This window comes from Haliotis asinina, chromosome 7, assembly GCF_037392515.1.
Source record: "Haliotis asinina isolate JCU_RB_2024 chromosome 7, JCU_Hal_asi_v2, whole genome shotgun sequence".
Taxonomy (NCBI): Eukaryota; Metazoa; Mollusca; class Gastropoda; order Lepetellida; family Haliotidae; genus Haliotis; species Haliotis asinina.
The window spans coordinates 38,605,223-38,627,766 of NC_090286.1; the positions used below are offsets into that span (position 1 = coordinate 38,605,223).

The 22,544-nt window shown below is 36.6% G+C and overlaps 1 protein-coding gene across 1 annotated transcript in view; it reads right to left on the reverse strand.

Moving 5' to 3' along the window:
- The window catches only part of LOC137290739 (trimeric intracellular cation channel type 1B.1-like), a 38,223-nt gene that overhangs the window by 6,880 nt on the left and 8,799 nt on the right, over positions 1 to 22,544 (reverse strand). Inside the window, exons 2-4 of the mRNA XM_067821855.1 lie at positions 6,500 to 6,662; positions 4,284 to 4,468; positions 189 to 276 (exon numbers count right to left, since the gene is read on the reverse strand). Coding sequence (XP_067677956.1) covers positions 189 to 276; positions 4,284 to 4,468; positions 6,500 to 6,662 — 436 coding nt within the window. The remainder of the gene's footprint in view (positions 1 to 188; positions 277 to 4,283; positions 4,469 to 6,499; positions 6,663 to 22,544) is intronic.

Genomic DNA, 22,544 nt, shown 5'->3' on the forward strand with positions numbered 1-22,544 from the left:
ATTTGGTGATGTCATTTAATTTCAGAAAAAACATGAATCTTCGATCAGATGAGAAAATGTACTATAATGTCATAACGTGTTAATATGTTGCTCATATTCTTGTCCAATTTGGGACTTGTACTGAAGACAATAAACAAAAATAACCCATATTTTACAGGGAATGATATCAAGGTGACAAAAATACTTACAAAGTTGGCTGTAAAAGTTCATTTGTGGTGGGCACCCAGATACCTCGGACAAGTCTATCAACGTTCTTCATCATCCCACTGCCTGCACCTGTGCACAACACAGACACAACAGTATTATATACAACATATTACACAAATTCTGGGTTTTTTCATTGTCTTTCTGAAATTAGAAGAAGTAGAATTAATAGAATGTCCAATGCAATGTATACACCCAATTTAAACATATCAATTTTAAGAGAGGATTCAAAACAACCTTCCGTTAATACCATTTTTATTGAACGAGTTAATGGTTTCGATCATTTGATACTATATCTTTCAAAATAAAAATGGTATTTCATGGAAGTGAATTTAGTATTCTGGTTATTACTTTCCAACATAATTTGATACAAACTGTCTATAGTGTGGTTACTTTCAGGTTTCTATGAGTCACGCAAGGTCGAATAGCATTGTGACAGAGGTACTAAAATTGTGACATAATTGTTAACCTGCAGCGTCTTCCACAGGCAAGTAGTAAACTTCAATTTCTTATTCATATTGCTTTATTTTATATAAACAAAAAAAACGTTTTGGGACATGTTCGGTGAATAGAAAACATATAATCCTAAAACAAAGAGCCATAAGTAATGCAGTATTATGAGATCCTATCCAATCAACATAAACAGAGCTATTTAGACTCTCTTTTCTTTCTAGCAACTGATTAGAGATTTATAGTAAGCAATATTTCAGCGCAAAGAACAGACATCTTAACTGTGTTAAGTTTAATCTATAGTTTGATGATCATATGATCAGTCTAGCAATCTTGTTTTACTTAAACTCAAACCCATTCTGGCAATCCAACAAAAGATGGGCTCATCACCTGACTACTACAGGCCCACAAATGAAGCTAGGCAGCCACAAGTTATCTCCCTTGCTTGGAAAATGTTTCTTTCTTATTTATATAAAGACTGATTTTGTTTCTCTGATACTAGACTTTGAAGATCTTTGTTCTTTTAGTACATGTTATTCAGCTATCTTCATTTTCCTTTGATTGAAAATATGTGAACTTGACTGTTGTATTACAGTTTATTGAACCATGTCACCATATGAATAGTCAGCTATATCCATGGCTCTGTATTTATTTTTAGAGTCATTGTGAGCTCTTAAGATAATGTTTGGAAAGTCTGTGTCATGATAGACCTAGTCTTTACCCATTAGAGGCGCAACTGCAAGAACAAATCAGATGTAACACAGCACAGGGTCAGCCTGACCTTACAACACATCATGACATCCAGGTCATCATCAAACATCACACAAAAATTTTCACAACAAACCCAATTTGAAAACCACATATATTATTGAATAAACATAAATAGCACAGAAATATAATAATTAAGATAATAAATAAATACAATTTAAATTCTAGCAAAACTTCTGAATATTTTAATTAGCTTCACCCATTTGACAGAAATGATTCCAAGACCATGCCTATCATAACAAACCCTTTCAAGTTATCAAAAAAGCAATCACCCCTATCACAATGCCACAAGTCAATGACCTTATGTCACTGACCTGCCAAGTGTTAGGGCAGATTCATTTCTGAGTAAAGAAGCAGCTCCAGCTCTCATAGCTTCTGCTGTGCCGAAACCTCAGATACACTCCTTCTACTCTTGTCACAATCATCTACAAACCTTGCGAGAAAATTAATTATCAAACTTCTTTAACATCACAAACTTCTGCACTAAAAAAAAGATGTAGTTGTTGGCAGAATGTGAATAATTATATTATAATCATATTACATATTATGTATTATATAGTATAATGAACACCTTGGTCTATGTCCTGTGTCTCCAACAAGCAGTCGAGTACTTTGCAAGTTACCCTTCTCTTAACATAACAAGAGTTAATGATTAGGTGTAAATGTTTTCTAAAAACAATGCATTAAAATGGGAAGCTGAATCATCAGTTCTTCAAATGGAATCCCAAGCACATGGTGTGCATATGAAGGGAGATAACTCTGCCTGCCTTACTGTATGCAGGTGGAGCCATATTGTCTGGGTGCGGTATGCCCTGGCAGAGCTCCAGAATGCAGTAACTGAGTAATGTACCCGTAGTGTCAAGGACACATGGCAGCATGTGGAGGTAACACTGAATCAGCATCTATAGGCCGGCTGATGTATGCTCAACCACATTCTGCATTTAATACGCATTGTTTATGCTACAGAATGCACTGCATAGGTACAACCATGTCTTGTTGTTACCTTGCCAAAATACTTCTTATTATTACTGGTGGTATTTCTGAGCTTCCTGATAAAGGTAATAAAGTGATGACTGCACAAACAGGTAGTAACATGACTCATATGAAGAAAGAAATATTAATGGTGGCACTTTTCTGAAAAATATTTTATGGCTACCACCATGACCGCTACTCTGTTATTAGGTCTCCAGATATAAGGATGCATCTTTTTCACTTACTTCATAGTTCTGCCAGCTGTTAAATTCTATCGAAATAAAATTAAAATCAAATGTACCCTTAGTTTTATTCCAGCTGATTAAAGTATGTAAATGAATGCATACTGTAGTAAAACATCTGAACTCTGACCCACAATGAATAATTTTGCAACAATGTTTAATAAACTACTAAAACTTTTATATCTTTCATACCTGCCTATTTGGTGTGGATGAAGAAATAAAAAAAATCTTCATTGCTTTTATCATTTTAACATGCCTACTGACATATATTTTTCTGTCTAAAATCTATAAAGCTACTACACTAAAAAGTGCGGCCTCAAGGGTAAAATTTAAAGTTAAACATTTCACCTTTTACTTTCTTTAAGAACTACCATTATGAGAGTTTCTTTTGACTCAAGTTAAAATACTGTGCCCTGTATGGTAAAAAGAACTCTTAAAATCTTGTTTAGTTTAGTCTTTAGATTTTAGATACTCGTTTGACAACAATACAAGAATCTGTATCAAATGTCACTTCATCTGAATAAAGAAGTTGTTCTTCCATAAAGTTGTCCTTATCTGATTCACCAACTTCTAAACATGACACTCAAAGAAGTTACCTCAGACTGTAGTCCTACTCACTATTCAGGAGAGACCTAAGTATGGACTCATTAGTATTCTCATATTCTGGTGATAAAACACTGGTCAAGAATGAGAGAATAAAACAAAAACAAGTGTGCCGTGTCCAGGTAACACACTGATATAGATCAGGAAATAACACATTCTAAACACATGTTTAATACACAGTAGTCACTTTTACGTGAACAATGAATCTGAGTTGATGAGATAAACTGAAGTGTTGCACTTCCAATGTGAACTATAGATATTTCTACAGGAATTTATACTTGATGCTCTCGCAAGCTGATTAGGGAAAGTAGGCGTTTCTTAGATACGAACAGCTTTTCCATGAGTAATTGTATTTAATTAACTGAAAATACCTGAACATGAGCAATAGACAGTATAAAACTGCAACATTAAAACCAGTAAAGGGATATATTAGTAACACTACCATGCCAATTCTCAGGTAGCAAAACTCAAATGAAAACAACTGTATATTGAAATCTTATATATTATTCCTGAAAAGGCTAGTCTCAAACGTGCCCACATTAAGTTTTGAGAATAAACCCACCATACTCTCGTCTATATATATAAAACAATGCCAAGCTGAATTGAAATGTTTAATATCAAATTTCAATGTTTTATTGGCCAGCTATGTTTATATGTTCATTCATACCAAAGTTTGCTGAAGGTGTATGATGTAGTGATTTTGTCGGGGCAAAATATATGAAACAATGTGTTTCCATAATATCAAAAGGGAGAGGAGTTGCATTACATTCAAGTGCAGTCTATACTGAAGACAATATCTTATCTTACTGTACTGCCCTACTGTAACTGCGTATCTGAGCATTTCTCATTAAGCTGCTTTATGTTCCTATTGGATATTTTGTTATAATGAGTTGTGTAAAATGCCTTGTTTCAAAGTGAGACAGATAAATAAACTTGATCATACCTAATTAGTAACTAGAGCCAAAGACCATGAACAAGGGACTTGGCAGTTATAACACTGAGATGAGTTAAGTCATGTGACATATGAGTGAATTGTTCTCTTACCTTTGATAGTGCCAATCATTACTATGATGACATAAGCATTAGGGTAGAGTTTGGCTGTGTGGATTACACCATGGTATACTTTGTGAGCTCGCTGTGTTTCTTTTAACATTGCTAGCACTATCTTGAAAGGCAGGAACTTGACTATTTTGTAGACTATATCAAATGGTGAATAGAAGATTAGGTACCTGAAAGACAAAACATTAGATGTATCATTAAACATCATCAAGGACCATCTACTTATATGATCATAGTTTCAGAGCATTTACCATGTTGAGTATCAAGTATAGTTTTTTCCCCTTATAGCAATATTCCAGCAACATCATGGCAGGGCACACCAGAAATGGTCTTCACACATTGTACCCATGTGGGGAATCAAACCCAAGTCTTCAGTGTGATGAGCAGACTCATTAACCACTAATTTACCCCACTGCCCCTCCATGTTAGTCACAGTTCACGACTGAAGGCAAGTATGGGTTCTCTGACATATGTTGTTCCAATATTTGAACCTGGGGTCCCATTATATCTTTACCTTTCAGAACTTGGGTAATAGCAAATACAGTCTGACAGTCATGATTACTTTCCAACAACTCATGAAGCCACAGTCTGGGTTAGAAATGATCTTCAGTAGCCCATGCTTGTTGTAAGAGGCGACTAATGGGATCAGGTGGTTAGGCTTGCTGACTTAATCCCAAATGCTCATGCTGTTGACCACTGGGATGTCTAGTCAAGAGTCAGTTATCTACAGATCACAAACATATAGCTGGAATATTGCTAAAACTAAATGGGCCGTTCCATAAAAACAACAAACAGGACTTCATTGTATTTCCAGTAATCCAGTAGACAGCAGCATGAAATGTATTGCAGTTTGTCTTCTGTGTTCCAGTAATTAATATAAATAGGTAACATACCGTATATTACCGTCTATAAGACGTCCCTAAATTATGCCTCTTTTAACTATTATCCAAACAAATTATTCACAAATGATGTCCGAAATTGACAAACTGATAGAAGAGATGCTTCTCTCACAGCAGCCTCCAAATGGCCCTTGTGACTTGATATCCAAACACCTAGACTCTGTGGCGCAGTGGTTAGAGCGTTCGCCCTGTAAACAGGAGGTTGCGGGTTCGATCCCCATCCCGGTCATACTAGAAGATGTTAAATCATGGTATTTGTAGGTCCCTGTCTGGTGCTCAGCATTAATGGGTAGAACAAGGACTGGTTGGCTTGGAGTATAATGTGTGGGACTAATTAATGTTTACCTGGCATCTCAGTGAGCTAGAAGTACAAAACCAGCTAAGTCTGGGCTGATGAATGCAACCACACATATACATGCATGCATGTCGTTGTATGAGCGAAATATGATGTTAAAGCCCATTTCACCTAACCTCAGCTCTTAACACCTACGTTAGGATCAAGAAAAAAGTCTTTCAATGCCACATTCAGCAATATTTATGCTGTGAGACAGAAGTTTGAATTGGACCAAACAAACAACTGCTTGCTAATGCAAGCAACAACCAAGCTGGCTACTTTTATCTAGTGTGAGGCCTTCCTAAGCAGGCATGGGTGGTAAGCAATGAACAAGTCAATGATTCTGACCACCCGATCAATGGGACCACATCCTAAGCAGCCTTCACACAGCAAACTGAAGTTTGACTACAAATGTTAGTTAAATTTCAAAAGTTGTCAAACTCAGCTTTTCACACATGAAACACATGTTGTCAAACTTTTATGTCATCTCAGCTCCATGTCTCCATCAGTCCAGTCATGTGATAATTTTGTTGACTGTGATTGGATGTTTCTTAACAACACAAGTTTGACAACACTTCACACGTCAAACTCAAGTTTAACAACATCAAAAGTCTGATGGAAAAGTTGGTGAGAATAGAGACCGATCCTATTTCTCTGAAACTGGTGTTGGTGGTGAGTTGATGGAAGGTTCACACTATCAAACTGGAGTTTGATAACGTGTTGTGTAACTTCAGTTTACCAGGTGAAGGCTGCTTTACAAACACCAGTATAGGCTGCTGGGGACCTGTTCTCACATAGAATCCCTGTGGGAGGTCCTGTGTATGAAAGTAATGCCAAATGGAAATACTATTCTAAGACCACTCTTCCTATCTACACAGATAACAGAAATACTACCAGCACAAGCCTCTCAGATGTCTGTAAGATATTTTACATCTAAATATGGTATGTAGATGCCACGTGTTACCCACCATACTACTGTAGCTGTTATCAAACTCTTGTGGTCTTTGAATGGTGTAAGGCAGGGTTCTCCAAGCAGCAAGTTAGCAATGAAACTGCCAGCAAAGCAAATCAACATACAGGAGAACCAGCAAGACAGCGGGTGCTTCCTGGAGAATGCCTGTGGGCCCGTCACTGCAAAACAACACATGGAACAATGATCAGTGATGAGCTTGTACCTATCTCAACCCAGAATAGTATGCATCTTTAGCTAAACATTTGGCATGAGTGATAATGATGATCATTATCAGCTTTTCACTGTGGTGAAGTTAATACTCTTTAAGTAAAATTCACAACCTACATTCTAAGTACAACCTTCATTCTGAAATCCAGCATGCCAAGGTCTATTTACTTTTAGCTAGTGTGAGGCCTTTCCACTTGTCTGTGTAAGGTGAGGGAGTGAGTTCACTCTTAAGCAATATTCCAGCTATATGGCGGTGGTCTATAAATAATTGAGATGATCCAGTGATCAACAGCATGAGCATTGATTTGCATAATTGGGAACCGATGACATGTGTAAACCAAGTCAGCAAGGCTGACCACCCGATCCCGTTAGTCGTCTCTTACAACAAGCAGAGTCGCCTTTTATGGCAAGCATGGGTTGCTGAAGGCCTATTCTACCCCAGGCCTTCACAGTCATGACTGTGTAAGGGTTTGACAGTTATCCAGAAATACTTGTACAAAGGGTTTCATGTAACATTTTATACAAGTTAAACACATGTTGAATCTATTCAAAGCTATGAAGTACTAACTTAGACTAACAACTAGTCTCTGAAATGAACATAATTTACAGAAAGAAACTGTTCATACCGTTAATAAAAAAAAATATAATGTTGAAAAGGTACCCTGAAAATTTCTGAAACTGTGGAAATCTTGCCACATTCCGTTTAATCTAGACATGCATGGGTTTTCTTGGATATGTTTGTTTCTGTATGACAGACTACAGTCAGCTTAACTGACAATCGTGATACTCCGATTCACAAACCTAAATTTCACGAAAATGATGTAAAAGCATAAGTTATTAGATATCCACTGGCCATTAACAAGGTGCACATTTGTTATTCCTGACACATGGGATTAATTTTGTATTTCCTGTTCAGAATTAACCATCAATGATGCATAATCTGATCAGTATGTGATCATACATCCACTGTCACCTAAACATGGCATTAGTGCATTGAGTGGGCTGCCAAGACAAGGATCGTAACTTGTCGTGCATCCTGGCACAAAGAAGAAACTAACTAATACCTATCCATCATGACCATGCCTAACATTGTAAACTGTGGCTTGCATGACTAACAAACTGGAATTCTAGTATGAACACTAAATCTTATCTTGCTTCAAATGATAATGAAGCCCCTTCAGAGCCAGAAATTACCATAATTCTGATGATTATTGTGGAAGGTGAATAATAACACAATCAATGCCACACGGCCAGAACATAGCTCTTCCCACTAAAAAATGAACTCTGAATGTAATGAGGTTCTCCATGCAAAATACAGAACAAAATCAAACTAAATTGTCAATAGACACAGAGGAAGTATGACATCCAAGGACCATCAGACAAATATTACGGCTACTTTTACACGCTATAATTCCATATTGACCTCCATATCTCCATACTGAGCAATCAATATGGGAGTAAATTACTTTCAAATATTTGTAATAAACCAGCTATCTTGCATGTATTTGTTCTCAGAATACAATGATCAAAATCTATTTTTACAACATAACCCAAACGCAATTTCAAAGACTTTTTCAGTCAGAACATCTCCATTGTGATTTGTCAATTTCAAATCCATCTCCGAACAATCAAAGTGAGACTAGAAATGAAAACCCTCACTCTAAACCAGATCCCTAATTATGTTTGCTTTCAAATCCATCACTGTCTCGGACACCAGTAAAACTGTCAATAATACACAGAAGAATAAAATCAGCATGGTAAAGATGCAGTAGTGATTGCCAGTAGCATGATTACCATTGTCAAACATATACAACCCACTATCCACAAACAGTCTGAGAAATGTTCATCTGTTTCTACAACTACATGTGACAAATCCATATGATATATTTCCTTTTAAAAGGATGTGTAGTAAGATATGTTCAGGAGAACAAAGGATCAATTAAACACTGGTTGTTCCTTCTGCTCTTGTATACAATGCACTCAAGATCATGGCAGGGTACCAGACACCTCCAAGAGGAGTTGAGGCCTCTAATCTACATAGGTAGATGTGAAGTCAAGATAAAGTCAAAGACTACAACCTTGGGTGTCAGACGCATCTGAGTAAACTAGCCTTGATTTTATGCCATTTCCAATAGATTTCAGTCTTGCACACTCACAGTGAAATATGGTCTAACTGTTCATAATTCATGCTGATATTTTACCAGCCTCACATCTCAGGTTACTGGTCACAGTTGCATGAATACTATCATCTGTCTGCACCAAATCTTTTTGACAACACCTGTCAAAATTTTTCACCGGGCATTTTATTTGATATAACTTTAAGAAAATATTTAGGCTTTCAAGCATGATAAACAAAGCTAACCATGCACAGTAGACTGAAAGAACTATAAGTAGACCCAGGATTCAGTCTACAGTTCTAACTGCATTATTCTTTCTTTCAGGTATTACACCACAAAATAGTGCTTGAGAACCATGAAATGAGTGTTAAGATGTGAAAAATATGTCATAATGATGCTCCTTCTTCTCAGTGCCTGGTTTTCTTATTCCGATCTAATCATTTATCAATAGCAGCTGAACAGCTCTGTTAGCATCTACAGGGACATGATGAAACAAGGAGATAGCGGTATCCATTAGTTGGCCCAGTAATGGTCAAGATAATGGAATTGGAACATAAAAATCTACATTTGGGGACAGCTACATGTCTTGGGCTTTGCAATATTTTCTCATTAGGGATTGCACAAATGCATGTGAATGCTTCTTGGTGTTAAACTATCAGGTTCCACAGGAAGCCTTTACATGAATATCCCACAAGAGGTTGATGATGCATGCAATTCATTCTCTCTTGTTTGCATCCTGATTTATGAGGATGTCTGTGGATTGGTAGTATCAACGGAATCATTCATATGAAAATAAATGTAAAAACACTGGACAACCATACTGCTTCCATTGTCATCCGCAAAAATCCCAAGGGATTCAACAAAGGACTAAAGCATATCATTCAAATGAAATTCTGATACATTAATGCATCCAAAACAAAGTATATGATTAATTTTCATGCTGGGGGCTATATTTCACAATAACTACCCTTCAAACAGCTACATGTGGAATATTTTCGAAGAATCCAAAGGTATCAAACTGTTGGTACCATCAATACTGTATCCCACTATAACAAATAATATGAACTGTTTGAAGTCATCATTTTTACTTTCCAGTTTTGTATCAGGATAAAACTCAGGGCCTAGATTTTCGAAGTTCTCTTAACACCAAGAGAGCTTCGAAAATCTAGGCCCAAGTGGGCAACTGTGTGACTTTTCCAGCTGACATAAAATAATGCTCAAATGATGCCTTTTGTAAAGTGGCAAATCAGTCAACTAATTTCAGAGTATCTCAAACTACAAGCATAATGATAAGGGGAGCAATGTTAAAACATGCCCTCTCTCTTTAACCATTTTTTTTTCATTTAAGGCACTGACAATACTCTTCAACAACATATAATTCAAAGCAAGATTACTATGTGCTTTTATATATTGATCTTCTGTTTCTTCTCCAATCACCTCAGAATGTGTCAGTGACACCTGTGTCCAACATGGACAACTAGTTTCACAAGCCTCAGCCCAGTCAGCTAATGATGTTTTCTGGTGACTGACTGTGCAAGGCAACAATTCCAGATCACTGCTGAGATTCTCACAACCATGTGTGGTCTTAGACCATAATAACATTCTCAAATAGACTCCAGGGATATAATCACTGGATCAATATTTTCACTGTCCTTGCCACACTTTCTCTTCCCAAAATCTAATGAATCGCTTCATAAGATGTGATAGCATAAGAGAGCCAGAAACAAATATGAAGCAGGGTAGATTTATGCTATGGAGGTAATGACATTTGTTTCCTGGATTGATCATGTTAATGTTGTAACCACCTTTTCTGTAAACATGGTCAAACCACTTGTGTTGCATGTATGATAATAATCGTAACATCTAATACTGATTAACATGTTCAAGAGTACAACTACATCAGTATACTAATAGTTCCATGCAGTAAGATCAAAATCATATGAAACCTATCACATCCTGGCTCTGTTGTCATTGTAAGACAGCATGGGTTTCAGATCATTTCATTTCTAGGATGCTGACATGTCCTGTGGACATTTTGAGAACAATGACATGACCTGTGGCCATTTCGAGAACACTGACATGACCTGTGGACATTTCGAGGACTAACATGTTTCACTAAAACCGGTCCTCTCAAGCATGGACTATCACAAATCTTATTTTAACCTGTCACCAAATCATTAATATTACTGAGTATTTCAAGAACATTCTACGACATTCAATATCTCCAAATGCAAGAAATGAATACACTGTCTATACATTAAAACCTTTTAGACAATGGGTTTGACAGTGAGCATTTTTAGTCTCAGAACTTCAGTCCAGTCCTTTTCAAGATGACCAACATTGTCCATGGACAGTAGCCCCACCATTGTTATACTATAACCATTTACGCCCCTTTCTAAATCTCTATGTTAACTGTCAGTACACAGTGTGGCTGTGGTCAGGCATTTACCCTATATTACTCTATCTACAGGTAAGCAAACAGATGTGTTGACATAACTCTGATACCCACAGCCTTCAACTATAAGTAAGCAGAGTGTATGAGAGAGGTTTCTAATCAAGCTGGTTCTTCTTACAGTGCATACATGCAGATATGAATTATAATGGATGCAATTAGAGTTACCATGGATACAGTTCTGTTGTAAACATTTGGGATAAGTCTAAAGGATAGAATTATAAGCCACTCCATTAGGAGCATGAGTACTTCCCTAATGAAATAGTGTGGTGAAATGGGGTTTAATGTCATGTGCAAGATTAATGCTCTTAAATGTCACCCTGAATGTGTGCATATATGCATGTCACTTGAACTGGAATATTGCAGTGCTAGGCAACTGATATATACCACACATATAAAGAGGGCCTGAGGCTACCCACTTCAGTATACTGACTGAGTCGACTAGTCTGATTTAATGCAAAGCACCAGGCATGGTAACAAAAAGGAATGTGCCACTTGTGGAATGATGGAGCCTGGCTATTACACCAACCGAACTGCAGCTATCCAGGCATCATCATCATCATTGCCACAAGTTACAATGTTCAAACATAAACATTTTATCTGGACAACAGAAAAAAGAAAAAATTCTTCCTAACTTCAAAGCTATTTAAGCATTCCAGACTCCAGCTCTCTGAAGCATCTAGTATATCTGTATATTATAAATAGATACAACAGTAAGCTTTAACATGCTAAATGTGACAAAGCCACCAGTGAACAGTGCTTCCATATGTACATATTGAACATGTAGAAAACAATGCATTACAATTCACAATTGTGATGACATATGACTGTGATGCTAGAAAAACTGTTCTCAATCTCAGGCCCTGTGGACAGATTCTGCCACTTCAAAACAACCTCTATTACAGCATTTCATAGGTTAGGAGTATGTGGCACTGGTAAAGGAATATGAATACTTGAATTAGCATTAGAGAGGACTGATGGACTGCAGACATGTCAGGCACTAATTTGGTTTACAGAATGCTGACATTAAAACTTGAAAATTTAAATTTTAAAATGAAACAGAGGGATATGCGTTTCATCATACTGACAATAATAAACAACAAAGAATTGAGGTTGTCAGACTTCATTTATAAATACTATAATGACCAAAAAACCCAACTGAAAGCGCTTTGGGTCTTTTTATCAACTACCTATCAAAATAGATATTTATGATGATAAACACTGCCCGGTACAAAGAACTCAGTTTATGGGTACCTTTGCAAATGTTTCAGTGGTGGTAAAAGCATTTGCTTGTCAAGCCAAAGACACAGGTTTGCTTCCCCAAATAAGTACAATGTGTGAAGCCCATTTCTGGTGTCCCGCTGCAGTGATATTGCTGGCATTTTGCTAGAAGTGATATAACACTAAACTCACTCACTGAAAAATCTTTCACTATATCAAAATCTGTACACTAAACCAAAGTCATGCCTTGCTGTGAATCAAACCAATGATGCACCTTATCCAGACATGAACACTAACACTACATTATCTTAAACTACATCTGCTGAGTCACAACTTCTAATACAAGTATCACCAATGTTCTCTGATGACATCATTCATTTTCACTACCCTGCTGATGTTTTTTTCTATCATTCTACAAGTCAAGACTAGTCATTTACTTTCCAAAACTAGTTATATTCCATTATTTTTATCATGTCCTCGTACTAGTACATAGACTTATATAAAGACTGTGAAATATCAAGACTTGGGATTCTGACTCAAGTGTGCATCAGTTAAATTGTCCTAGCCCTACTTTTTTAATCATTAGTCAAAGCAGTGATGTTGTTTCAAAGGCATTTAGAAGTTGGAGGAATCAAACTAAAAGTGCTTTATGTTTCAACTTGTATAATAAAGAAGTTGAACCATAAAGCACTTTTAGTTAAAGCAGTGATGGTCATAAACAAGGATATGTTTCAGTAAAGTACGAAATCATTCTACAGATGCAAAGTTTGTCAAGGCCATAAAACTGGAATACCATAGTGTAAATGATTACTTGCAGATAATCAAGGTTTCAGAATTCAAAATAATGTATCCTCAAATATTTAGTGGCTATATCATATATATACAGTGGACTCTGTGTACTTGTATCACCCCATATTGTTGAAAAAAAGCCAATCAACCGGTCAATCGCCAGCTGACAAATAGCATCCTGTTACTGGTAATCTCTTCGCCCCAGCACTTGCTAACTGTGCTAACTATGCTTCAGCCCAGAAAAAAAAACATTGAAGAGGAAGAAATAAATGTCTGGCCAGAAAATATGACATTAATACACTAAACACAAATAGTTTTTCAGTCACGTTTGCCTCACAAGCCAAAGGACAGAGCATAGAGTTTAAGGTATGGTAAGGTCATAGTGACATTAAAAATGGTACAAAAGAGACCAGTGTTGACAAACAAACCTAGCGGTCCAGAGGACCTTAAATGTCTAATTTCAAGGGTCTTTACCTTACAAATGTGGATTCAGTAAAGTAAAGAAATCGTGTTGCATCGTGTATAGTAAGCCTGTACTCTCATTTCAGGAACTCTGAATTCTTGTGAAGAATTAGGTTCAATGAATATATGTGCATCACCAAGGATGCAACATTTCTCTTCTCTCTGTCAATTCCATACAATTGTGCTTACTGTGACACATATAACCCAGGAAAGCCTTCCTCAAAACAACATAAAATCAATAATAACAAATTAAGCATCATTACTGCCAAACTGAAATCCTCATCTAGGATATTAAGATGTTTTATGCAAAGTCTTAAGATTATGTTCAAACCAAATTAAACCAACTTTCTCTTTTGTATATCCCTATAACAGTACTACATGCTGTCATCCTGGAACAACTCTTAAAATGAATCAAGCCATTTCATAGAAGGATTAACCCATCAACCTTGCCTTCTTGAAGAACGCCAATGTACCTGTTCCACCTCCTGTGACAAACGGTCATGAAAGATAACTGAACTACAGCCAACTAACACTGGTAAAACTGTCCTGCAAATAGTAGAAACAGACACAAAGTTATCTCTAAATTCTTAAAAGCTTCAACATTTCACTCAAGAGTTATAAACTGGTCCTAATATCAACAAGGCCTGTTTATGGCTGGATCCACAATAACAGTAAAGATCAGGGAAGGAGACTCCGAGGCCTGGAGGCAGATGGTCTAGCTATATATCCAGATAACCAGTTTACCATGCCTGAAGTGCTCACTGAGTGCATGGGGGACGAGACAGGCTTGCTATTTCTATTTCTGTCTGCTGGTTTACCATTGTAGTAGATATAACTCCAGCAGTGGATCAGCTCATCACACTTCCCCAGCATCCAATACACAACAGCAGAACCTAGTTCTTCAATACTGTCCTAATTTCAGGGGAATCCTGGTGTCCATGGTGATTGTTTTATTGGTATTTCAATCTAGGGTCCATTCAAGTTTGGACTTACCCATGAGGTTCCATTGACTATCTGGAAGATTTTCAGTTCTGTTCAATCTGCTTCACTAAATGATATGAACATATTGTCAATTTAATAAAGTTTCCTTTACATAAGTAGTGAAAAGGTATCTGTTTATGTCCTCAAAGAAAGAATAAACTCACATTTTTTGTTCTCTTTTAACCATTACATGTGAAAGACTTGAGGTGAGTCTTAAGCGAAACACGAAATTCATTCTTAAAAACATGTGAGCTATTAAAAGTTGCCAAAAAGTCCTCAGCTTCACTCGCAGCAGCCGTCGTCAGCCAACAAAACCACAGACAGGTTACGTAACTCTGTCGCCAGAGCATTGCAGCGAACTGCAGTGACTTCATGTGAGGAAAGATTTTCAGTTAGTTGCAAAATCCAATTATCAATGAATCAAATACATACTTTACTAGCAGTAGAATGTAGCATAGATTTAGTAACTCGGTAAAAACAATCCTAAATAACATTTATTCTCAGACTGGCGGATGTTTGCAACAGGGCGCTGCCATGGCTTCATGGTCTAAAGTCAGTTTGAGGATCAGTTAGATTATGGTTTGTTCTCATCAAGTTAAAAGATCAAAACTACTTCTTACTTGTAGTTAAATATGTTTTTGAATCATGATCAAATAGATTTTGCATGACACCACTTGTAACAGAACAATTTACAACCATTATGACTAACTGCGATTTTGACAGAATCATCCATGAAAACAAGTTGTATCTTGGAAACAAGATTAAATGGCAGTAGATTGTGAAAACATTTTTCATTTTTCAAAACAGCTGTCACGATTGCAGGATCAGAGAGACCTATAAGCAAGATCATCTACCCCCGGAAATGTACATGAATAAAGTCTTCAGCGCCCCACGTAAGCATACCTCACATTATATCACCCTCTGATTGGTTGAAATTTCATTCGCAGGAGAGAATTGTGCACTGCTATCAAAATGGTAGATTTGAGGTAATTAAATGTCGAAAGTTTTAATGATGGGGTTTCATTTATAATGATGTCAATAAATGATTTATGTATTTGTACCCTCAAGATTATATATGATCTTTAATAACAACATTGAGTATGCTACATCAAATAGTCCTTAAAGAGAGGAGGAAATGGCAGGGTCATGTAGTTCTTTATGAGTTTCCATTCCTTTATGAGGAAATGGCTGAGGCATAAATAAAATAACCAGCCATCATATCAAATATATAAAATCATGGAACATGAAATTCTAATGATGTATTATTGGCTATTAAAAGAGACTGCAAGGTCAGAAAATGTTCACTGCAAGATGACATTGATAAGCAATGTTGTAATTATGCTCTTTCAAGTCTTCACCTCAATAAAACATGCAGATTAGTGGGTGCAGCTTTTACAGACAGAGCTTTTGATGAGTCAGCTTATTCCCAAGATGAAACCAATATTGTTTGGAGCTGGTCTGGCCAAAGGAATATATCTGGTATCATACTTGCTGTGTTTACACAGCTACATCTAACATAAGCACATGATTTTTTTCAGTAGTGTTCTGAGTTTTATTTCATGGAATGAGTTTGTCTTTTATCAGATTTCAGTAAGTTTTCATTTCCAAATGCAAATGACAAATGTTGGCGATCTTGGAGAACATTTCATGATATCAACTTTATATACAGTGATGATAAATTTGCACACCAATTTATTTTCTGGACAAACATATAATTTGTTGATTATTATTCTGTGTTTAATCACTTTTCTATTTTTTAACTCATATCAATAAAATCTATCACAGGATAAATCTCCCATTTTCCAGTTGTGATTGTTTGTTGTTTTGTTTTATGTTGTTAATCAATATTACAGTTATATGGCAGCAATCTTTTAATAATCGGCAATCCGGTGGTCAACATCATGAGCACTGTTCTATGCCACTGGAATATCATGATGTGTCAACCAAGTCGGCGTGCCTGACCACCCAATACTGTTTCAGTTGCACCTTACCACAAGCACGGGTTACTAAAGACCAATTCTAATCAAGATCTTCACATTTTTCAAATTATGACACTTATCACGCAGAAACAGTATACACCAAAACATTCAAAAGTTCTGTTAACATGGTTAACATTAAATCCAATTTACAGCACATCAATGATATTGGTATAACCCAGAGTACAAAAATTTCTTCCTGCTCATCACTGCTAACTACAAAGCATCCAGTTCTTATATATATCAATGAGTAGAAAATCTGTAACAGTTGCCAAGTTTTGGGATATGATGTGGTAGTGTATTTGTGGCTTTATTAAACATGTTTACCTTACTATTTTCACCTAACTCCAAGAAGTCAACAGAAAAAGAGAAACTTGGAACTGAAAGTTCTTTCACTGACATGTTTTGAGAACAAAGTTTGTACACTTGTTTCCCATCTGCTAGTGAAATATTATCTCCAGTTCAGTGACTGTTTAACAACAGACTGGAACAGTGACACTAGATATGTTTGAAATGTGCTCTCTCAGCAAGATGGGCTGAATGGTTCCCTAATTATTCATAATTTTTTTCATGCTTTTGGTTCTTCAAAACGTTCCAGTCCATTAAACTTCGCATTGACTGGTTTGTCAGTTGTCTACATACACCGGTGAGTATTGTTTATCATGTGTCTCATTGATGTTCTTATAAAGTCTAGTATAAAGATGTATGCTGACAACCCAAACTGTTTTCATGTTTCCATGGAAACAACAATGACAGCCATTGCTATGGTAACCTCTGACCTTCAAAGTTGAGTCATCTGGCTACAATAGTTCCTGGTGTGAATATTTCAAGCTGTCTGATTGGCTGGAGCTGTGACTGACAGGTGTGTAGGTTCTGCTAAGGCAAGAAGTGTGCCACATGGGTCATGTTTCTGGAGTGGTGATGTGAGTGCCCCAGGCATGCTTACAGTTAGGAGTCTACTTCTAGGTTTTACTGCACCCAGTGTTTAGACATAACCTGACACAGCAGAGGAAGTAGGTGACCAGTGATTAATTACTATGTCATCAAGACAGTGGCACAGTGGGAGAAAGCAAAGAGTCACATGAGTTACACCTAACCCTAGTAGTGGTGCTATGTCATTGGTGCAACGAAACAATGCTAAAGGACAATGGAAAATTATACATCAACTAGAAATAACATGGCTTAAGCCACATGAAAACAGATAGGGTAGCCAAGTGGTTCAAGCATTTAATTATCAAGCCAAAGACCAGGGTTCTATTCCCCACATCAATACAATGTGTGAAGTCCTTTTTTTGCCTGCTTTGATATTGCCTGAATATTACTGAAGCAGAGTAAATCTAAACTAACTCACTCACTTTAGCCACACGCATGCGATTTCACCATTATATAACAATGGCTCAAAGATATTGCAATGTACCTGAAACAGGGTTCCATTATAGTTCTGGGGGTTTGCATGTGATGGTCAGAAACAACGCTCATGAATTCCAAGAATGAAATGTCAGCCTGTATCAGTCCGAAATTAGCAGAACAAGTTTCTTACATTTTGGTACAACGTGGTTGATAATTTTTCCCTGAATCTCTCATATCAGACAAGCCAGATGGTCATTTAAATAGTATGATCATGATGACATCCAACAAACAAAACAATCATAGTAAAATATGAGCAAAATTCAGGTGCCTCACAGCACCATATGACATAAATGGACCAAATCTGAGGATGAAAGTCAAGGTATCGCTTAAAGAATTATACAAAGAGTCCATAGTTTCATATACCACTGCAACAAACTACAAGATCCCCAGCTGGGATCTCACTCAATTTCAAACACTGATTTATATGATGTGAAATGTCAAATCTGTACATTGTTCAACAGCTGTGCATCATGACAAATAGACAGCTATGATCTATGGATCTCAACTTGGTTTTCATTAACTGATACTTAAGACCAAGGCAATACTCATCTCCATGATTCTAAATAATAATAAATGGGTCTGATTCATATCCACTCTTTATCCCGAGTTACTAACAGCAAAGATCAGGAAATACCACAGTAACCTTGAAAGAAACACCTGAGCTCCATTCAATGAACAATGTTTCATTAGTCATCTTAAAAGCCTTCACAAAGTACACAGATTGGTAGGTATCGCAGCCATTTCCCAACTGCACTAGAACTGGTACTCTGCTGTCAGTTGACTGATGTGTAGAAACACATGGCATCCTGGACTGGGCTGTAGAGGCACAGCAGTGAAGCTTTGTTTCCTAACAATCTGTACACTTAACCAAGCTACACAACACCTGGCTCCTATACAGTCAGAATGTGTCTCAACTATGGCACCCAGCCAAACAAACCAGTGATGACAATCAGATAGCTAATTATTCAATGGCAACAGATGCTTAGAAATCCCAAATCAGAAGCCTGAAGTCAGTGAATATAGGACGCGTGTGTGTGTGAGTGTGTGTGAGTGTGTGTCTGTGTCTGTGTGTGTCTGTGTGTGTGTGTGTGATATGTGACCAAAGATTTTAGTTAGACATTTAATAAATGGACCTGACTTCATGTTGAAAGAATTGTTACAAAGCATGAAATTATATAATATGAAAGACATAAACTGAATCAGTGGGTTCAGATGAAGCACATAAACAAGAAGCATTTTCGTGTTACTTAGTCTTCATAATATTCACATGATGTATTCACTTCATTTTTTAGTCTTCATTTGAATAGAGGAAAAATATATTGGCAAGCTGCCTTGACTGAATACAGAGTGTGCTGATTCTGTTCAATTTGAAAGATTCTGAGGAATCAGAAAAGCTTGACATGCCAGATTTTCAAAGCTAGACATGCCAGATTTTCAAAGTTAATTTCAGATATCTGTTTGAAATCACCTGCTAATTGTAATACATCACTGGATTGTTTGTGGAGATCTGTTCACTTAAATATGTCAAAGAAACCATTGCAGTATGGGTCATCATTATAAGCAATAGAAAAGTTACCATGTTAGCTCAACTCGAACATATACTTATATCAATGTTGACCTGACAGTGAGTTACATAAGTTACCCCAACATGCCATGCATACTTTTGTTCCTTGGCAAACAGGAAGCTTTGACTTCCTGTCACATCTTTGAGTGTTGACAACAAACATTTTCAACAACTATAAGAATTATGTTATGTAAACTATGTCTGTCAACTGGTCTGTTATATACAATAAAATATCTGCCATGGTATCAGTGACACAATGTTTGTATTAAACTGTGTTAAGAAATCGTAAATATTAACATACTATTAGGAACTTCATCATAATCCAATGAACCCATACAAAGCCTTAATAACTTTACTTATCCATGTTTTGTTCCTGTTGTGGTTTTGTACACACAATTTTATTTGCAATGTTTATTTGTATGTTTGCAAGACAACAATGAGGTGTTGACACGGGTGTAGCTATTCTCAAACTGTACTACAGCAACATCTCTCGTAATTTATAGTTACAACAATCTACTTTTAACAGTATCACCAATCTATGTGAAATGTCCATCACAGTAAGGGAGTCACAGTAATACATTTACAATTCAAAGATTGCTGTAGAATATTATTGACTGTGTCACCATCATGCTTGGCACTGACTTTGACAGTTTAGGTGTGCATGTCATCTGTCACAAAGATGGAGGTAGCAAGTACATTTGATCACAAACATTCAATCAATATCTCTCACGTTCTCCAGTTTATTAAAAAACTCCAAGTTGAAAAAGTTGAAAAACCATCAGATAATTGGATGTGCTTGTGAATATCCGGAGTTCTGTCAATGCCTGTCATTAAAAACATGGTAAACGTCAAAACAGTGTAGTTGATACACTTCAATCTTTAATTTCAAGGTCACATGACTGGCACACCTTTAAACTGGAAAGCCATATTTCAAGATGAAAATGTATAGTGAGTGAGTGAGTTTGGTTTTACGCCGCTTTTAGCAATATTCCAGCGATATCACGGCGGGGGACACCAGAAAATAGGCTTCACACATTGTACCAATGTGGGGAATCGAACCCGGGTCTTTGGCGTGACGAGCGAACGCTTTAACCACTGCCCCTGAAAATGTATATGAACCTATACCCCGTCTGTAACATAAACATAAAAAGCAGTGATGCCAGGATTCCAGCAAAATACAGATCACCAGTACCTCATGCTTGTCAATAGGAAGTGACTAAAACGAGGATCAGGTGGTCAAGGCTGACTGCACTGGACGACTTGGACCATCCTATCAACCATGGATGAGCTGCAACTGCCCGACCCAAACTCAATCACATTTAAACATTTAACACTGCTGACTCAGCTTCCATGATGCTGAGTGTGGCATAAAACCAATGACCATAAACTAGTGTTGGGAGTTGGAAACCAAATCCACTATTGATTATCAGGGACTTGTGGTGAACGATTATTGACTATAATCAAAATATAGATTTTTAATGCAATGACTAATTTTAAGGGCTTTTCCCCAGATTTTCTACAATTACTGTTTTCAAAACTAATACTGTTATGCAATGAAATGCATCCATGCAAGAAAGGCACTGGAATTGTAATTAAACAATAAAAATTTTACGTTATACATAGCTTTAAGCCGTTGAGCGCATGTTTGTGCATGAATATTTGTCAATATTAATTGTTAGTTTACTTCATTCAAGTGTGTTATACAAAAACAACGACATTCTGATTAATTGACGACATGTTTTTTAAGTCTTCTTTCGATCAATTTTCAAATTTTTTGTATCATCAGAACTCCACTATCACAAATATTTCATTAACTTGAGTTTTTCCTCATAGGAAATTACATAAACCCCACAGTTTTTCAATCTACTAAGCTAAATATTAGCATAATATCAGCATGCTGAAGGTTTTAGATGTATCAGCCTCTCAATCTGCAACAACATGAATAACATATTCCATATGATAAAAATATACACTGGTTTACAGCCTGGAGCTAATTTACCAAGCCATAACACCAGTTTAAGTAATTCTAGTTGAAAATATTTACTTACAAAAGTGAAAATATGAAAACACAATCAGCCAAATTAAACCAGAACATGTGCTAGTAAACCTACCCACATCATGGCTACAAGAATCATGGCAGATTAGGAAGACATGAGATAATTAACCAAGCTCACACCATGAGTTATTGGTCTCCCACTGAACCCCAGTGCAGATGTAATGAGATTCTTTCAATCAGGGCAGCAGGATCACCTCTGTCAGCTCAGGCACTAACAGAAATTACGCTTCATTTCGACAGATCAAAAGTCAGTAGAGATCTGCCAGTTCTAACATGGACACAAATTACATTTGTTTCAAAAAGTCACTGGAAAATGCTTTAAAAATGAAATTACTTGAACATGGCTATCAATGTTGCTTGAATTATGGACAGATGCTCAAATTATGGTTTACTATCAAAGCATGATTAGATGCAGGTTGCTTCAGGATGTCAAATTTTCCAAACTAATCGTACATTTCTTTCCTGAATCCTTTAATCATATTACTTCACAACTTCATTAGTTACTCATTATAATAGTGAAGAAAAAAATAGGTGAAAAATATTTCAGCCGCTCTGAACCTAAGGAAGCTAAGTAGAGTGTGTATTGGTTATAGCTGGCTTAAAAGACTGACAACTGGAAATAGCGATGATTTGAGATGAAATATAGTTTCAAGGTTACATGTATAATATGTGTACACAAATACATCTTTATTCAAAGGCTGCATCTAAAGTATGTTCAGGACAGTTATTATTGGTAATCAGTTAATAAATGTATCAACCCATGAAGATCCAGGGTAGAATAGGTCTTCAGCAACCCATGCTTGCC